Consider the following 19,259-nt stretch of genomic DNA (forward strand, 5'->3'; position numbering starts at 1 on the left):
ATTCCAATGGAAGAGTAGAGCCTGTCTTTTTTGAGTGAAGAGAATAAAACTATTATATAATAACAAAAACACAAAAGAAGCTATCCATAATTCCATATGGCAAGTTGCCAGCAAGAAGCCACCTGCCACAGAAAAATGAACCCATAATGGGACCATTGATGGAGACCAATTATTTTCTTATGCCAATATACAGAAGCAAAGTCCACTTCAATACTAACTCAGACCACAGAATTCAAAGGCAAAACAATGGGCTGCAAGAAATCCTTCCTGGATATTTAAGATTTTGTTTTGGACAATTTTTATTATTTTTTAACAAATTTTTAATATAAAAATTTTTAAAAAAAATAAATAATAATCAAAAGTTATTTCAAATAAACTAAGGCTTCATTTGGGATGATTTTTTTATTATTTTTTAAAGTAATTTTTTAGCATAAAAATTTTAATTTTTGTACTAGAAAGCCGTTTTAAGAAGCAATAAAAAAGTCGTCTCAGCTTTAATATTATTATATATATATACTAGAGAGCTATTTTTATAGAAGCTTTAAAAAAATGATTTTTTTTTCTCGTAATAATTGTATAACTATTTTAAAATAGTCATTTCAAACAGACCTTAATTTCTAATCATGAACAAAAATAAAGTAAGAAAATAGGTAATAAAAAGTCTCTCAGTGCATTATCTTCAGCAATGATTGATTTCACTTTTGCTTTAATGAAGTTGAAAGAGCCATGAAGCGTACACTGCTGCATGACTTTCTAGTCCCGTCAGGTACTGCCATTATATTGCTCTTCTTCATCAATGGCTAATGGATAAATAGTTTTCAAAAGAACAGTTCAATATGTGGTATTAAAGTGGTAATGGAGCTTATCGAACCACGAGTTCAAATTTAAGCTATACTCAAGCTAGTACATTAAACGAGCTCAAACTCAGTCTGACTCGGCTCGAAAGCTCGTTGATCAACTCGATTAAATTAATATATACTTAAAAATTAATAAATCTAGCTCAAAAATAAAATCAAGCTTGAGCTTTCCAAACGAGCTTCAACAATCAAGGCAAGCTAGAGCTTACAAATTTTTTTACAAGTTGAGCTCAAACTCGATAAAAACCAAACAAGTTTAGCACGATTAAACAGATACTTGACTTCAACTCAACTCGTTTCTTTTAAGCCCTTATTGTTGCATCATTTAATCTATTGAATGTTTTTTTTTTTTTTACTAAAATTTAATCGATCAACTTTGAGAAATTAGCATCTAATCTGAAAGAAGCCATTTAATCTTCAAACAATTGGTCAATTAATGGACATTTAGCTTAATTAAGATAAGGCCAGTGGTTGAAAAGAGTTCAAAGGAGTTCATATTTATTATTGTAAAATGAATCAAAATGTTGATAACTCCCTTCAATAGAACAAGAAATAACTATGCTCTAAGCCTATTCAACCTCCTTGTAACTTAACCCATCTTACCTGATTATTGACAGGTTAGGTTCATATCCTATCCGTATTGGAGAAATGAAAGGGTACTTGAATCCCTAAATTCTTCTGACTTGCGAGCTTTGCTTCCACTGCATTGAAATTTATTTCCAAACAAGATCTCCTGATTACACGAGCTTCTACCAATGCCTACATCAATATAATATAAGTATACAGTTCACAGTGGTTTAAGGATTGCTATATTTCATTCAGTAATACGCCATTTACTGATCAAACAATTGTACAAATCAAGCAGTGAATTCCTGCTCCAGCAATGCAATGCAGTAAAGAGCTTTAAAAGCAAAGCGACAAAAAAAACTTGAATCATAAGGCCCACAATACACAGCTCATCTTGGCCTGTTGGTTGAGAGCTTAGGCTTTCAACCAAGAGGTCTAGGGTTCGAGTATTTGTGTATGCGTTGTGTGTGTGAGTTTGCCTTAAATGGCCTAAATGTCCCCAAAAAAAAAAGTCCCACAAGAAGGATACATTATTTTGAGCGGACATCAGACACAACTTACCGTCCAGAGACCAATCAGGTGCAGCCATGTTATTAGTACTAAGCAGTACCGAGCCGCGGTACCGAGTAGGGGTGACGTGGCGCATTTTCATTGGATTCTGAACAGCCATGTGGCATCCGCACAGAATAATTCATCCACAAGCCACCAGTAACTCAGATGACAAATGGTTGAGTGTATAAGCAACAAAACAGTCCAATTTTTTTTTTTTTTTTCTATGGCTAACAGGTAAAGCAATTCCACAGCAAAGCAAAGTACGGGCTTCAATACAGTACTAATTGGAAATATTTGGGCATCTCTAATACATTGTGAAGACGCGTTAGTACCAGAAAAAACATCAAGAAACAAATTTTTTTATAAAAAAAAGAAGATACAAAGAGAGAAACAAGAATCACAAATTTTACACGAACAGCGCAATAGCAAGGCAATAAGAGCGCTACCTGAGGTAGAATTGGCAAATACTATACCCTCTGCTTGACACGCCTTCCATTGGCATCACCGCCATCAAGTGCTTGAGAAATATAGTCATGCGTAACGGCACAGTGCTCTCCAGTCCTCGCCACATACTCCAAAAGTTGTGTCAAAACCGATGGGCAGCTAGTTTTCAAATACTCGAAGCCTTCCGTCTGCATGACGGCTGCAACATGAAGCCGTGAAATGGCAGGTTTAGATGCGAACGAAACAAGCATATGATCACAAGAAATGACACTTAATTTTGTGCAGTGCGTGCATTTTGATCTCAGCTTTTTCATAAGTTGAATTTAAGAGTTGCAATGGCTACAGCTTTTTGTAAAGCTAGTTGAAGAGTTGTGAAAAAATTAACTTTTTTTAAATAGTTAAGGGCATTATAGATTTTTTTTATTGGACTTTTTTTATATAGCTACCACATTCTAGTATATCTCATTGCAAAAAGCAAACTCCGACCGCAAAAAAAAAAAATTGAAAAACAACAAGAAAAGCAACAATCAAATAGATGTGTGATAGCGGTCTGAACAACAACAACAACATCAAGCCCTTTATCCCACTATGGAGGGTCGGCTGCATGAATCCTTCTTCTCCATTGTGTCATGTTAAGAGTTAAATTCCCATTTAAATCTAATAAAAAATATAATTTCTAATATTTTATAACCAAGTCTTTTTAGGTATACCTCTACCTTTCTTAACATAAGTCAAATCTAATACATCTACTTTCCTAACCTGGTCATCGGAAGGACCAAACCATCTAAGGCAACTCTCTCTAATCTTATCTTCCACCGGAGCTACTCCAGGCTACTCCAACCTTTTCACGTAAATGCTCATGTTGTATCCTATCTTTAAGAGTAAAGTCACTCATCCACTTGAGCATCCTCATCTCTACAACACTCAAGCTTATCTATTAATGGTCAATATTCTGCACCATAAAGCATTGCACATCTAACCACCATCTTATAGAATTTTCGTTTAAGTTTGAGGGGGGCTTTTCTATCACACCACAAGCCTAATGCATTCCTCCACTTCAACCATCAAACTTGAATTTTACTAATAATATCCTAATTTATTTCACCATCACTTAGAACAATAGACCCAAGATATCGAAAATGTGTACTCTTATTAATGCATTGATCACTCAAAGTTACAACCCCCCACTAGATCTATGATTAATAAAATTACACTTCATATATTCAATTTTTGATCTACTCAAACGAAAGCCTTTAGACCCTAAGGTTGACCTCAATAATTCAAGTTTACCTTCAACCCTCTCTCTAGTCTAATCAACAAAAAGAATATCATCAGCAAATAAAGCATACACCAAGGTATAACCTCTTGCAAATGTCTAGTGAGAACATCCACAACTAAAGCAAAAAAGATATGGTCTTAAGGCTGATCCTCAATGTAATCCAACTAAAATAGAAAAATACTTGGTCAAACCACCTTGTGTTTGAACACAAGTAATAGCTCCTGCATACATATCCTTAATGACTTGAATATAAGCATTATTAACCCCTTTTCTTCCTAGAACTCTCCATAACACTTCTCTTGGAACTTTATCATATGCTTTCTCTAAATCAGTAAATATCATATATAGATCCACCTTATTCTCTCTATACCTCTCCATCAAACCTCTCAATAAATGCATAGCTTCCATAGTATACCTACCCGGCATGAATCCAAAATTGATTTTGAGAAACATTAGTATCACGCCGCAACCTAAGCTCCATAACTCTCTTCCATAGTTTTGAAGTATGACACATTAACTTAATTCCTCTATAATTTGCACAATCTTGCACATCACCTTTATTTTTAAAAATAGAAATCAATACACTCATTCTCCACTCATCTCTCCATACCTCTCCATCACCTTTATTTCGCATCAATTTATTTCCTTCTACATAGCAGTAAAAAAAAATAGCCCCTTGGTTTACTGGAATAGCATTCATAATCTAGGGAACTAATTTGGAAAATGAGCATCTGAATTTATAGTATATAATTCAAGAGATTACTCTATAATGCAAAGCATAGGGTAGAAGCTAATTTTAGTGAATAGCCTTTAAAGAGATCTAAGAAAATATTGATGATGAGCTAAAATAAATTCAAAAGGTAAATCAACCGGGGGTTTTCATCTGCAAACTAAACATTATAGTGAAACAACTTTCAATGATATTTAGGAATTGTAATTACATGTGATAAAAGTTAAATAACAACCAAAAACCCAACTTCATTTCACTGTTTTAATAGTCTTAAATTAAAGCAAATGAGAATTGTATAGGTGTATACTGACTTTTTTTGTTACAGAATGCAACTTCTAGTGCCTAATAAAGAGTCTTTGAGGCTAGCTTTGATTTTTTTTTTTTTTTTTTTTTGCAGTGAGCTGTCTAAGAAATCTCCCATGGTGGAAATCTGGACTGAAAACGCCCGACAAGAAACATGAGACTAGAAGTTTCCGCTCAAGGGGCAGTTATCAAAAACTCGAAGAACTACTAGCCTACTAGGTAGCCTGCAATGAATTGCCAGTTCCCTTTATGGATCATAAAAAGGAATTTGACAAAATTCCCCAACAATATTGATGTCTTCCATGAATTTCATGGTTTCCACCCATGATAAGAGCATGGAAAAAAAGATAATGCCTTTTAACATTTATTTTATTTGTAAGCATTGCAAGGAAAATTTTATCAGGAGTAGGCGAGAATTTATTTTATACAGCAACCAACATAAGTGATTCAGATTCTACATAACCCTAACATTTCCGAAGTTACCTTGTTTAAGCTTATTTTCATACCAATTTTATATTATTTCAGGATTTGAATATTTGGTATCATATAGCTTTATGTTGGGTATTCTTCAAGTCTTTCTTTATGAAGCCTTATCGATATAAGCGTTTTAATAATTACAATGAGTAGTTGATACTATTTTGAGCTGTCCACTTTATTTGATCAATCCCACCTACGCCTCTCCCCTAAAACCAGAAGTTCCATATGTAGAATGTCTTAGGTGGTCTAAGGTTTACTGATGCCAATCTACGATTAGATGTGCAAACAGGAACAAAAAAGATCAAAATTGAGATTTCTCCATTTTTAGTTTGGGTAAAAATTAGCCTCTTCTGATTTAAAAAAAAAATAAAAAAAAACTGTTAATTTATCCCAAATTATGATATAAAAATTGCTAAAGTATGAAATTCCACAAAAAAATCTAAAACAAATAAAAAAATATCATAACAATTAAAATCATACCATAATAATGAAAATCAGTATGTAATAAACATGACAATGTCAATCGAGCACACATTCCAATTACAAACAATTTATGTGAAATAACAACAATAGAAATCACCAATTTGAGGATCCAAAAATCATGTTGAGATAAAGAAGCAAACCTTTAAAGTTGTCGAAGAGGCTTGCAAAACACTCAAATAATTCATATCCAACGACACAAATATTAAGAGGAAAACAAAATTTTATTAAATCATATACTGGATTTTCAGTCATGTCTAGGAACCTCCTATTTATCATAAAGACATAAAAATAATAACCACCGAAAATCCCATAATATCTGGCTCAAACTAAATTAAGTAATCAATCTCAAGCTCAATCCAATGGTGGATTGAGTTCAGCTTGACTCAGTTTACACCCTTAGCTATGAGTGATAAAGTTATTTGTGAAATGCAATTAAAATAATAGAGAACGCATTTCATTCTCAATAGAACCATCATCATAGTCACATTCTATAACAAAAGAAACTAAAAAACAAAAACTAAGACCTAGATACCACAAAAAAAATCATCACACGTTATTTGCATTTCCAATGAATGCAAATTTATCAAATTTGCATTATTCTAATTGGCTTGAAAAATTTTACTCTCAAGATTAAGTATTTAATATTTGTTAAGCAAATAAAGGTATAATAGAGGTAAAAGTTAACAAAATCTAAAATTTCAAGAGAATGTAAAAGTTAACAATATCTAAAATTTCACGAGAAATGTGAGAATGGGTATATAATTCTACAACAATGAAGATTCACGTCACAAAAAATAAAAAATTATATGTACAGAATTCAACAAAATCTCAAACACGCACACAAACTGTTGAATCACATCCAAGGAGGGTGCTTGAGATTTTATCTTCTGCCACCAAGATCCATGGAATAGATTTCAAAATCCGTGAGATATAATTATTAAAATCAATTAGATTAAATATCTTTCTTTTTCTGTTTATTCTCCTCGAGTGTATATATATATATGTAATGATTCCTAGGAATAAAATTTGAATTCAATTTCAACTAAATAATTTCTTCACAAACTAGTCGTAAATAATAAAAAATGATAGAAATTAAAATTTCCAATATCCAAACCTTTTGTATATATATATAGAGAAACATTCCCCACTTTTCAAGAATTGCACAGCCCTCAAAGAATTTGCACCAAACGGCACACAAATATTGAGTAAAATCAAGAATTTTATTGAAACATAAAATCCTCCAAAATTTGCCCTAAAACTATAAGTTTCAATTTAGTAGCAATATATATTAGCAAGAACAAGAAGTTTTCAACCCTTATTTTAGCAGAAAGGTAAAATTTGAACTTCAAAATCATATTTCTTAAAATGCCAAGCAATATTTGATTTTTGGTATAATGCACTAATTAATGACAAAAGGAAACCAAATGGCCTAATCACAGCTACAGTGCAAAAAACCATTGATAGCATAAACAGACACTAGTCGTATTACCTCTCAGATTATCAGGCAATGCAACAAATTTGAGACAAACAGATTTAAGCTGCTGACAGTGATGCTGCTCAGCCAAGGCTAAGGTAGTTGCAACTGTGTTTACAGCAACATCCTCACAAAGCTTAACCTCACAGAGCAACCGAAGCCTTTCCAAAGCATATCGATCAGCAGCCGCAAGAAGATGCTGTGCCATCAATGTAGAAGCACACTTTGCACTAAGACCAGTAAGCTCCTCAATGTCAGGCAGGGCATCCCAATAAATGAAATGGAGTAAAGCCTGCAAAATAATATAGTAAGTTACAACAAAATTTCTGAACAAATTCTATAACTGCAGAAAATAAAATGATATCAAATATCAATTATAGGCATGATTGCCAACAAAGTTGGTTAGGGGATGAACGGGATAAGGCAAGTTAGGGTGAGTCAAAACGTAATCTTACCAATGGGTGTGCCAAAACAGTGACTAGAAACATTGTGGAACAAACCAATGCGTCACTAATTTATACCAGGCATCCATATTATCTTCAAATTTTCATTATTTTTGCTATTGTAAAGTATCTTGAGTGCATGAAGCTCCTTACCATACTTGTATATCTGTATATGTGTTTGTGGGTTTGTGTAGTAGGCATGCACATTTCTGTATAATAATTAACAGTCCCGTCACACATCAAATAAAACAATGTGTGAATACATTGTGAGGCACAAAACTGATAACTTGACAGAGAGTGCAATAAAGGAAGAACATGACAGGGAATCTATACAAATTAGATTTATAAATGACTGAATTAGACTCACATGGTCTCTATCAAACTTATGTCCAACAAGTGGACATATTATGTCCAACTGTTTCAAAAAATATGCTAAAATTTTGTTTAGAAAAATAAAAAAGTGAGATCTGCCAAATGGCATGACCAACCACCCCCACCCCACCCCCCCCCCCAATACCCTAATGTGTCAGCCTCCAATGCAATCTAGCAAGAGTTTAGACTTCTTAGAACATCCACCCTCAAGAGCATTTCCCTATAAAAGATCTTCTGACGATTGTGGCTATTATTGTTACATAGCCAAATAGCCAATCAAACACAACATTGACATTACAAAAAATGTTAGAGAAGAATCACCAAAATGGTCTTTGAAAAAATCATATTTCAAAATGCCATTGAAGAAGAATTCACTACTCTAAACACCACATTTAACAGAATTCAGACTTTTCAAGCAGAACATAGTGTTAATCTAAGAATTTGACGTTTATTATATCCCATAAAGATTGATCGAGTTTTAAGTTGCATCATTACAAAAACCGAATTGTTTGCAACAAAAAATCTTCTTCAAAAAAAGCTTTGGACCTCAGAAAATAAATGCCTTGAACTTTCTATACCATAAAATTAAAACAGAACTGCATGCTTTAATTCTAAAAACAACATGAAAATACAACCTAGTTCACGTGTTCACTGCTTCAGAAAGTAGATATCAATTAGCTAGTTTCTGCTTGTCTGTAGAATATACTGCATGTCTACAAGCATCTTGTTGTTTGAATAACTAGAATTGATTCCAATGCCAAGCTTGCCAAAATTTTGACTCGTACAATCAACGGATCATTACAAATCAAAATAATAATCAGCTTGAATCAAAGCAAAAGACAAAAAACACACTCCACTTCTACATAATCGCTTAATTAATTTTTTCCCCAATATATTTACGCATGTTCCTCGTTATTCTCCTGTATTATGTTACATCTAAATATTCTTTTACAGTTTTTCTCTCAATCACTCATGAGATTATATCAACTCACTAATCCTCCATTTTGCTTTTCCTCCGCTTTGATAATAACCACTGGCTATTCCACCACTTATTTTAAAGTAACTTGGAGCAATAGACTATCCAATTGGACATTTAGGTATTATTTTTACAAGTCTGAAAACTATATTGAAGATATCATGCTTCCAAACATTGAATTTACTTGCATGCTAATCAAGATAAATGAATCTACCAATGAATTTGAGCATTTAAATTGTTGAAGGTACAAAATTATGCTTCATTTATGAACTTAATTGTAACCATCATCCTTCAAACTCTCTTGATGAGCAAAGTTCTAAGCAAAAAAAAGCATTACAATTATTCACTGAATCATGAACAAACTAACATAAATGATGTTCATAGTTGTGTAAACAATTTTAGCCTTATAAATTAAGTTCATAAATCTAAGAAATACCTTGAAAACCGGTGCTTCCATTTCGTCCACCTTTATACATTCCTTGTCCCGGTCCTTCATTGGACCATAAAATTGGGCCATGAACACAGGCGAGCGAGCTGCAAGAACCAATTTGTGTGCATTAAAAACCTCTCCATTAACATCAAATCTAACGTCGGTGCCTTCAACTCTCTCCAAAAGCTGACCAAAATGCTCATTTATATTGGACGGTGGAACAGGAATGTCATAAACCTTTGGCCCCTCTGTATGTGATTTGACTACACCAACACTACATCTAACTGAGAGGCAATCATCTTTGAGATAATCTGATTCCTCTAAAGCAGTTCTTTTGAAAAATCGCTTGTATCCCCTACATGGTTCTCAGGAAAAAGTTGAGATTTGTGAATAACTATAAGCTCAAGCTTGGTGGAAGGCATTCATAGTGCAAAGAACTAAAGAAGCATTGAATATATGCAAACATATAAAATAAATAAATAAAACCAATTCAGAAATAATTTCAAAAACAAAAAGTAATCTATTTAAATGGTTAATGTCGTTATTCACAGCAATATTTCATGAATGCAAGAGAAACAGTGGAGTATGCATGTGAGAACCGGATTTGGCCGGTTCAACCAAACCGGCCAGTTATTAAAAAAGGCGTTTCGTGAAACAGAGGAGAGCGGAACCGAGCGGAGCAGGCGCGAACGGGAACGGACAAAACGCTTGTGTGGGCAAATTTGGACGGTTCAATTCGTGGTTTTTAGCGAACGATTGCATTTGGGGATAAGATTTACCAACTCATTTTCATTCCTATCGCTAAAGTAGCATAGATTTGAAAGAAATACGGTAAACGAGAGGAACGACCAAAAGAAAGAGGGAAGAATGTTTCTTGAAATTTTTATTTCCATTTATGTATAAATTCCCTTGTTTACTTCATTTTAAAGCAATCGATGTTTTAATAAAGAAAAAGGAAGAGATTGAAAGCGAGGAGAAAGGATTTTGAGCGAGAAAGAAGGATTTTTGGATTTTGAGAAAATCCCCATTTGTAAGTGAAATTTCTACTGTATAACTTTTATTAAATTTGGTTATTAAATCACATTTTGAAGAAAGTTTATATTGTATGAATTAAGGGATTTTAGAAAGGGAGAGATCAAGTTGTAAGAGTTCGCTTCATCAAAAATTCAACAAGAAAAAGAAAAATTGAGATTTGAGGTAATTATTAATTAAAGGAATATTTATGAAAAATTAATGGAAGTTAAATGATAAATTTTCATGGTTATGAATTTCTTTAGGTTGTACCAAAAACGGAGGACTTAAAATAATAAAAGTGGGTATTTATAGAATTTCTCTTTATTGTACTTTTCTATTTCATTTTGAAAGAAGCGTGTTATATAAGTGTTTTAAAATTTATGATTTATTTTTTAAAACTATTGCATATGAAATAAACAAATGTATATACAAATACAAATATGTGAAAGAAAAAGTATGTAAAGAGAATACATATAAAGGAAATGGAAAGTAGAGTTAGAAAGCATTTATATATATGATACTTATATGTATATCAAAAGTATATATGAATGAATAAAAAATAAATGAAAAAAAAAAGAAAAAGGAAAAATGATATGCATGCAAATTTATAGGAGTTCACCCCCGTAATATACTGGCTGGGAGAGCAACATACCTGTGCACGTTAAAAAAGAAAAGGAAATGAAAATGAAAATGGTTGTACCTTACTTGGTACATTTAAACGGTGCTCTTGTACAAATAAAAATGGTTATGGAAATAAAATAAATGTCAAATCTGTTAAAAGAAATGTTACGTGGAAATGAACAATTATGATTGAATATAAAATGACTTATATAAATTATACGTCTTAATACATGAAACATGTATGTATATGAATTTTGTATTAAGAAAGAAAGATGTGTATATATTTATTTAATTATATACATGTGTTACTGTTTTATGATTGATAATAATTACCCACTGAGTTTATATTGTAAACTCAACTCACTAAATTAATGTTTTAGGTAGGTCTCCAAAGAAATAAAAATGATAGAATGAGAAGAGTACGTCTATAAAAGACGGCGCACCAATGAAAACAGGTAAATTATGACTGATGTAAATGATTAGTTTTGACATAAATTGAACATAATATTTTTGAAAGTGGCTCTTCAGTTACCTTGAGAAGTTGTATGTTAATTTGTGTATGATATGAATTAAATTGTTACTACCGTCCGACTTTATGTTCCCGCCTCGTTAGTTCGAACATTCGGATAGGGTCGTGGCAATGCAAATGTATATAAAGGACCTCTTCACTGGCATGTAATAAGTGAATGTATAAATTCTAGAACCCACTTAAATAAGCAAAATCAGGTCATCATCATCATCATTATCCATAACTCAACTACAAGGGTCAGCATAATTACTCCTTCATTTGTTTCTTTGAGTGCTACATGAGATGATAATTGTACCTTGCACGAGTCTACCTGCACAACTTCTAGTCGTATTCACTTTGATTAACCCACTTCTCTTCCTAGTAGGACTACAGTAAATATATCTACCCACCTTATTGATAGATCTTATGCCCTTTATTGTATATTCCAAAAATCACTTGTCTACTTTTCAATACTTTATCTTTAATGGTTATTACTTCTCTCAATCTTTTTAACATAATGATTTCACTATATCTTATTATTTTTACCATATATCAATCTTGATAGCCTTATTTCTACCACACTAATCTTCAGAGTTAGTATTTTTTTTTTTTTCTAACAACTCAAAATCATAGCACAAAAGTTGGTTTTATTGTACCTTCATGAATCAATATTAAAGTTTCCAAACTCTTCGCATTGAATAATACTACTAATACAACTAGCCAAAATTAACCAACCAACTTTCAATCTAGAAGGGAAATTTGAGTTTATATGCCCCCATAATACTCGAAATAAGAGAAATATTCCCATTGTTTCGTTTCTTAGGGAAATATGCATAAAAATGCTCTTCAAACCAAAATACCCCCATGTTTGCTTTCAAGAGAGGAGGAAGGAAAAGGAGGACGTACAGAAGTTGGGGGAAAGAAAGTAAAAAAGTTCCTACCACTGAGAAGGATGAGGAAGTTGAGGTCATTAGGGGTTTAACACCATCTCATGCCATGGTGCTTATACATATAGAGGTAGAGAACATAAAGGATATAACCTCATCTATAGAGATTGTACGTAAGAATGATGCACAATTAGTAAATAATAAGCATAAGCCACATAGAAGCAAGAGATATTTGACTAGGGATTTCACAGATCCATTGTAGAAGAGGCATAAAGCACACATATCCATGTGTCGACCCATTGATCAGGAGCAATGGTCTACCTTCAAGGCTTGTATATCCGTCTCAACAATCAAGAGCAACTGACAAATCTGAGAAGTTAGGAGTGAACACTAAAAATGCAGTGTAATTTAGAATACTCTGACAAAATAACTAGAAAATAAGGTGAGAAATATTTTACTTTGTTGAAAGTGTGAAAAATTATTTCATTACACTTACTTTTTTTTTTTTTTTTTTTGTGCAGCATGTTGATTCTTTGTGTTTCCTAATAAGGGATCACATATATAGCTACCCAAAAATACCGTCCACTATGCCATTGAGGGTGAGAATAAATTCTTGAAGTCATGGCATAATGTAGAGTTCAAATATTTTCTGATGAACTGGAATAAGTTTCGTTAGATAGTATGTGAGATCTTGATGTCTGTAAAGGCCATAAATTTGAATAATTATGACCCTCTTGCACCACGATGCAAAACGTGTAGGTGATGATGAATCCTTCTCTATTATGTCAAGCAGTAAGGGTTGTTTGACAACATATGGGTACTACTCTCCTCCAAATCTCCTTGGATGTGGAATAGGGCCACCACATATGAGATTCACAACATTGTCATAAGGTAAGTTATTTGATATTTAATAAAAATTAATCACAATTGAAATAATTCTTGTATATATTAACTTATCAGTAATTTGCATTTCAATTGTAATGGCAACTGTGGAGTGCATGCAATACAAACATCATCAACCTGATTTCAAAGAAGAATCTTCTAAATGGGGGCATATATGATGACATTTTTCATCATTGTTATTTGCTACTAGTACTGAATTTTCTCCCATCCTCGTAGATGACTCCATTCATTTGCATAACAAATCAAAGTAGCTTAAACCAATCACATGTACAAATCACTTCATCTGTTAGCACTAGTAACAAATAGATACTACTTTCTACCATAGTAGCACGTAAAGAAAACAATATAATGCTAATAAAAGTGCGATCTTGGTAAAGTTTTCTATAATTAACATGCATCTTTGAGTTAGGTAGCTTAATATCAAGAGGAAGGAAGAGTGCCTAAGAGAATTTGAGTAACAGAAAAAATATTTTCCTGAATATCCTATCGAATCCCCAAAAATATATTAGTTCTGTGTTATTAAAAAAACAAAGGTAGGATGCAGCCACCACCCGTAAAGTAAGCTTTCTTTTAGCTATCCAAGGCTCCAAAAAGGAAAGGAACAAAGTACCCAATCAAAAGCAATCACTATGGGGAATTTGCAAAATAAGCGAGCAGATGAAGTTATGACCTATTTTGGAAAAATTGAGATATTTTGAATAGAATAAGGGCACAAACAAAAAGAAAACTTAAGAAATTATTAATGTGCAACGTAAGAAAATATAGGTAATTTTATTTTTATTTCTCTAGGTTTGTTCTGAGGTTTAACAAATTGGTATAAATCCGAATTCAAATAAATTCCAAATAAGAATCAAAAGCAAAGTGGAAGCAATTCCCTCCCCCTTCCCCCAACCAAAAGCAATCACTATGGGGAATCCACCACTATGGGGAATCCACCATTTAAGCCAGCAAATGAGGCTATAACCTATTTTGAAAAAATTGAGATATTTTGAATAGAGTAATGGCACAAACAAAGCAAAAAACTTGAGAATGTGCAATATAAGAAAATATGGACAGTTTTATTTCTATTTCTCTTGGTTTGTTCTGAGGTTTGACAGTATAAATCTGAAACTAAATAATCTCCAAATAAGTGTCAAAAAAAGTGAAAGCAATTCCCCAAATACCATACTTATTACAAGGAGAAACTAATTATCTTTCTCTCCTTCATGTTGAATATAATGTTTTAGAAAAAAGGTTTTGAAAAAAAGTTTTGTAGCAGTTAGTTTATCCTTTGCATTCCCTACCATCAAGCACCCCCTGTCATTAGAGGGATTTTGACACAAACTGAACAGATTTTCGAGTGAAAGCACTTCAATCATCCTCTTTCAATGGTGAACACCACATATCGTTAAAAGTAAAGAGTTGGCAACACATTGCATTTACTAGAAATTTAATAATCCAATGTAAGATTATTTAAGCTTATTATATATTTATTTCCTTCATTCTTTAGTGAGAACTTTACAAATGGCTAATTGGTAAAGCATTGGTGGTCCTTCAACATATTCTTAAATTTGAACTAAATATTAGCTATACAATGGCTCCATGATTTGAGACATCAAGTAAATAAAAGGGAATCAAATATTGAAAAGACTATTGACATAAAATCAAAAAGATTTTGCAGAATAGGTTTTCTACTTTTCTTTTATTTGGCTTCAAAAGATATGCAGGAAAGTATGTATTAGAAAACATGTAACCTTCAATGAGAACACCTATATTTTAATACCCTTACTAAAAGTAGAGAATAAGTATGCTCAAAACAAGTTTATAACAGAACAAGTGAATGTGCATTGTTCAAGAGAGAGAAAGGGCCCAAGATAAAAACACAAGATGCCAACAAATAGACACTTGTAAACAGATCCCGCAGTGAGGAAATTTTTATTCTCATAATGGAAAATCTAGCTGCGGAACACAAAAGGAGATGAAAGAACCAAAGACATGATCAATAAGACTTTCATTAAGTGATGCAACATATTTTTAAATAATGGTACATCTTACAAATCCATCTTAATAAATCTTTCCATCAAAAACTCTTACAACCCAAGCCTTAGGTTTTAAAAAGAGGAAGCCATGAGCAACAAACAAATGCATAAAAAACACAAGTATGCAGAATGCAGCATCATTATCAAGATAATGTGCATGCATTAAAATAAACAGTTTTTTACATGTACAAATTTAATAAGTAAACTTCAACATTATGGTTTTCTCGTTCACTATAAGTTAACTCTACATTCATTTCAAAAGCATAATTCAAATTGACAATCATCAATCATTCTGCGCTGAAATAAAGGCATCAAGGGAATTAACTGGAAGGGAAAAGCAAACATAAGACTAAGATAAATAAATGATATGTTACAATCAAGTCGCAAAAATATTTATTATAAAAGAGAAAACTAACCCCAAAGATTCCTTCAACATTTCTTTAAAAAAGGAAGAAAAACTTGCCTACAACCTATAAATTAAAGAAAAGAACGCAGCAAAATAAAAAACCAAAAAGAATGAATTAACAAATACAAGGAAATATAATCTCAATGAAATGAAAAAGAAAAAAAAAAGATAAATGATTTAACTATTAGAACTTTGCATTTAATAATGATTTATCATATGACAATGAATATGATGAGTAATGGAAATTATTTGCTAATAACATAAATATAGACACCTAAGGGTATAATGCAGCCTCATAGCCACCTCCCAGCAGAACAAATACAAGAAAATCCTAAAATCTATAAAAGACTCCACTTCTTTTAAAACAATGATGCAGCCCCCAGCCACCATCTAGGATAACAAACATATAAGATGCCCCAGAATAAATGAACTGTGCTTTTTTATTTCATGCATACAAGTGCAGAGGCATGCCACACAAATTGCCTGAATACAACATGGAAACAGCATTTGCAAAGTACTAAGATACATAAATCATAGTCAATCATGATTAGCTTGGGAAACATCAAACATGTACATTAGTACCTCCTAGCATGGATCTTCTCAATAAATCAAAGAAATAATAATAAACAAGTGTCGGTAATTTGTATTTTTTTTTGTTCAACAACATGTTTGAAATCTTAACTTAGTATTATCACCAATCACTTAGGTAGCTCATTGCTCATCCAATAACCTAGTTCTTTAATGAGAGATCCCTTACTCCATTTCCATTCCTTTTTTTTTTTTACTTTTTCAACATCCATCCATCATTTCAGCTGCCTTTCTCCGCTGCCATAAGATTATTATGAATGTTACACAAGGAAAAGAAAATTCATATGAACAAATAAACAGCCCCTTCTTTCCTGGCTACCTTGCACTCAAATCTCACCCATCGTTTTTTTTTTTTTCCCATTTTCCTTCTTTTTTTTGTATTTAACCAATAAGTACAACAACAAAAAAAATACTAGAAGGTCCTCACCGCATGCTTAAGCAACCAGGAAATATCATATCAAACTATAAATATTTTAAAAGGCGGTATTAAATTTTATGTAAACAATACAGCAAACAAAACAAAATAATATCATATTTTTCCATCACAAAAATTATATTTAGGTATAAAGCAATATTGTAAATACAATATACCATGACAACAAAAGTAGCCACAGTGAAGACATCAGTTAACAATGGCATCAAATAACCACAGACCACCTAATTTTTCAAGCCAACATAACAACATAAAAGAAAGTCATCTACAAATCCTATCAACAAAGCATGCCCATAATTCCACCAAAATCCATGAATGAGGTAACAGTACATATGCATTCACCAATTGCACAAGATAAGCAAAATCATCAGAACTGGGATCAAGCTGACATTAAAGTGAACTAACAACCGCAACACAACCAACATCAATGCCCCAACATTCCGATTTTACAAATCAGGAAGGATTCTTATGCATAAAGGAAAAAGGATCATTACATATATCATCTTTCAAGACTAAAACCCAAGACTCTATCAGAATCTTTGCCAAAGACACCAAGTAGCAAAAACAGAGGAACCTTAAAAATGTAAAGCAGCAAATAAAAGAATTAAAAGGTGCTCCAGAACTAGAAACTCACCACATGCTCCCACGATACTTGAGGGTATAGGGTCCGGCTTCCAGATTACGGCCGAAGTGGCTATGAACCTTGTGCTGCTCCTTCCCACTCTGGTCTAGCAGCGCCAGCTCGAACAACGCCCTCACGTCGGTCCCCTCGCTGGCCAACGCAATGAATAGAGATACGTAAGACGCACCATCCTCTGGGCTCTTACCATCCGGGTAGAAGTAGATCGCCCACGTGTAGCCCCCAACCATGAACACATCTGAAGCGATGTACCTACCGATCCCCAGCCCCTTGGACAGCGAGTAGCCCGTGATCTTGAAATCGTGCGAGCCATTCACCGTTTGCGTCACGGAAGTCGATGCAGTCTCCGACGGCGGTTGGGCTGAAGAAGGAGAGATGGAGGAAGATGGCCCGTCAGCTGAGCCACCTCTGTAAACCCTACCAGCGCCCATTCGCCGCAGTAGAAATCAAATGTGCCAGCGATCGGAGCTGCTTCAGATGCAGATACCAGGATCTACAGTCAGATTTCAGGCAGAGGATCGTTGGATTCCTAACGGGTCTGCCGAGAGATCTTGCGACTCGATTTGGAGTTCGAATCTAGTGCGCGTCGCAAGATCTGGATTAGGCCCCTACTCCCTCGGCTTTTGAGACCCGTTGGAAGTGGAATTGTGCAATTTGCGAATTGGAGGTGTTGATTGAATTCCAGCTAGGGTTTGGTTTTCGAAACTAGAGCAAAGAGATAAAGAGGATCTATATTGCCGACAGGTGAGGCTGATTCAATTTTATATTGCCAAATCACCATTCACATGCCTGAGAAATGTCCGTTCGCAAGCAAATTTGGAAACGAACTCTTTTTCTATCTTTGCTTATTTTTACTTGTTAGAGCGATTTATCTATAAAGCGCTTAAATTGTTTTAAATTTCTAATTAAAATTTGCTCTAACTAAAGCAACAATGCCACATTTGGCTTAGATCTAATAAAATTCCAATGCAAATCACCAACTATATATGCACCTTTAGTTAGTTAAGTAAGAATCTAATATGATAAAGTAACATAAAATTATTAAGACGATATTGTTAAGCAAATTTAACTAGCAAACCAATCATAAAAAAAAGTTCCCACAAACTTAAGCAGAGGCAAACTCCTTAAAAACTCAAAAATAATGACCAATGCCATAAAGAGCAAAAAGCTCAAATATAATTAAGATTTTGTTTGTGACGGCTTTATTACCGCTTCTTAAAGCAGCTTTTTAGTACAAAAAATTAAAATTTTTGTACTAAAAAACTACTTTATGAAGCGATAATAAAGCCGCCCCAAACAAAACCTAAGTAATGATGGTCATAACATAACCCTAAAACTAGTACATCTAAGTACATCAAAGCAGGAGATATTCTAAAAAAATTCATAATTCAACAATCATATATATCAACTTTGTCAAAGTAACCCTATAAGAAAAAATAGCATATAGCAATAATTTGATATAACATAAGCCAAAATGTGTCATGGATAAACCAAACAATATAGAATATCAAAGATACATTTGAAAAACTTAGATAACATAACAATGAATGAGGGTACCCCAGTCTAAATGATGGCACCTAATTAACAATAAAATAATCAGTCCATGGACACATACTATCAAAGCTAAAGATAAATATTGTTATACAGATAATCCAAAATCAAAACATCTAGAAGGGTAGTAAGAGATAACAAACATAAACACCCGCACGTCCAATATCAATGAAAAAAATGAGGTTTACTTATACATGTTACAAACATAAGCAACTAAATACCATATGTAAGAAAATAAATCTAAATATGATGTCATTAAAGAATGTTTTTTTTTTTTTTTCATCTGATTTGATGTATCAGTAT

The 19,259-nt window shown here is 33.1% G+C and overlaps 1 protein-coding gene across 1 annotated transcript; it reads right to left on the minus strand.

The window, feature by feature from the left end:
* Positions 1–1,328: 1,328 nt before the first annotated feature.
* LOC110112779 (BTB/POZ and MATH domain-containing protein 1) lies at positions 1,329–18,189 on the minus strand. The gene is made up of 5 exons (XM_020845105.2): positions 17,400–18,189; positions 9,394–9,742; positions 7,182–7,458; positions 2,423–2,619; positions 1,329–1,616 (listed from the first exon to the last, which is right to left on the minus strand). The coding sequence occupies exons 1-4, from the start codon at positions 17,834–17,836 to the stop codon at positions 2,444–2,446; spliced, it is 1,239 nt and encodes a 412-aa protein (XP_020700764.1). The 5' UTR covers positions 17,837–18,189; the 3' UTR covers positions 1,329–1,616; positions 2,423–2,443.
* Between the last annotated feature and the right edge of the window lie 1,070 nt (positions 18,190–19,259).

Source organism: Dendrobium catenatum, unplaced genomic scaffold (genome assembly GCF_001605985.2).
Source record: "Dendrobium catenatum unplaced genomic scaffold, ASM160598v2 fragScaff_scaffold_908, whole genome shotgun sequence".
Taxonomy (NCBI): Eukaryota; Viridiplantae; Streptophyta; class Magnoliopsida; order Asparagales; family Orchidaceae; genus Dendrobium; species Dendrobium catenatum.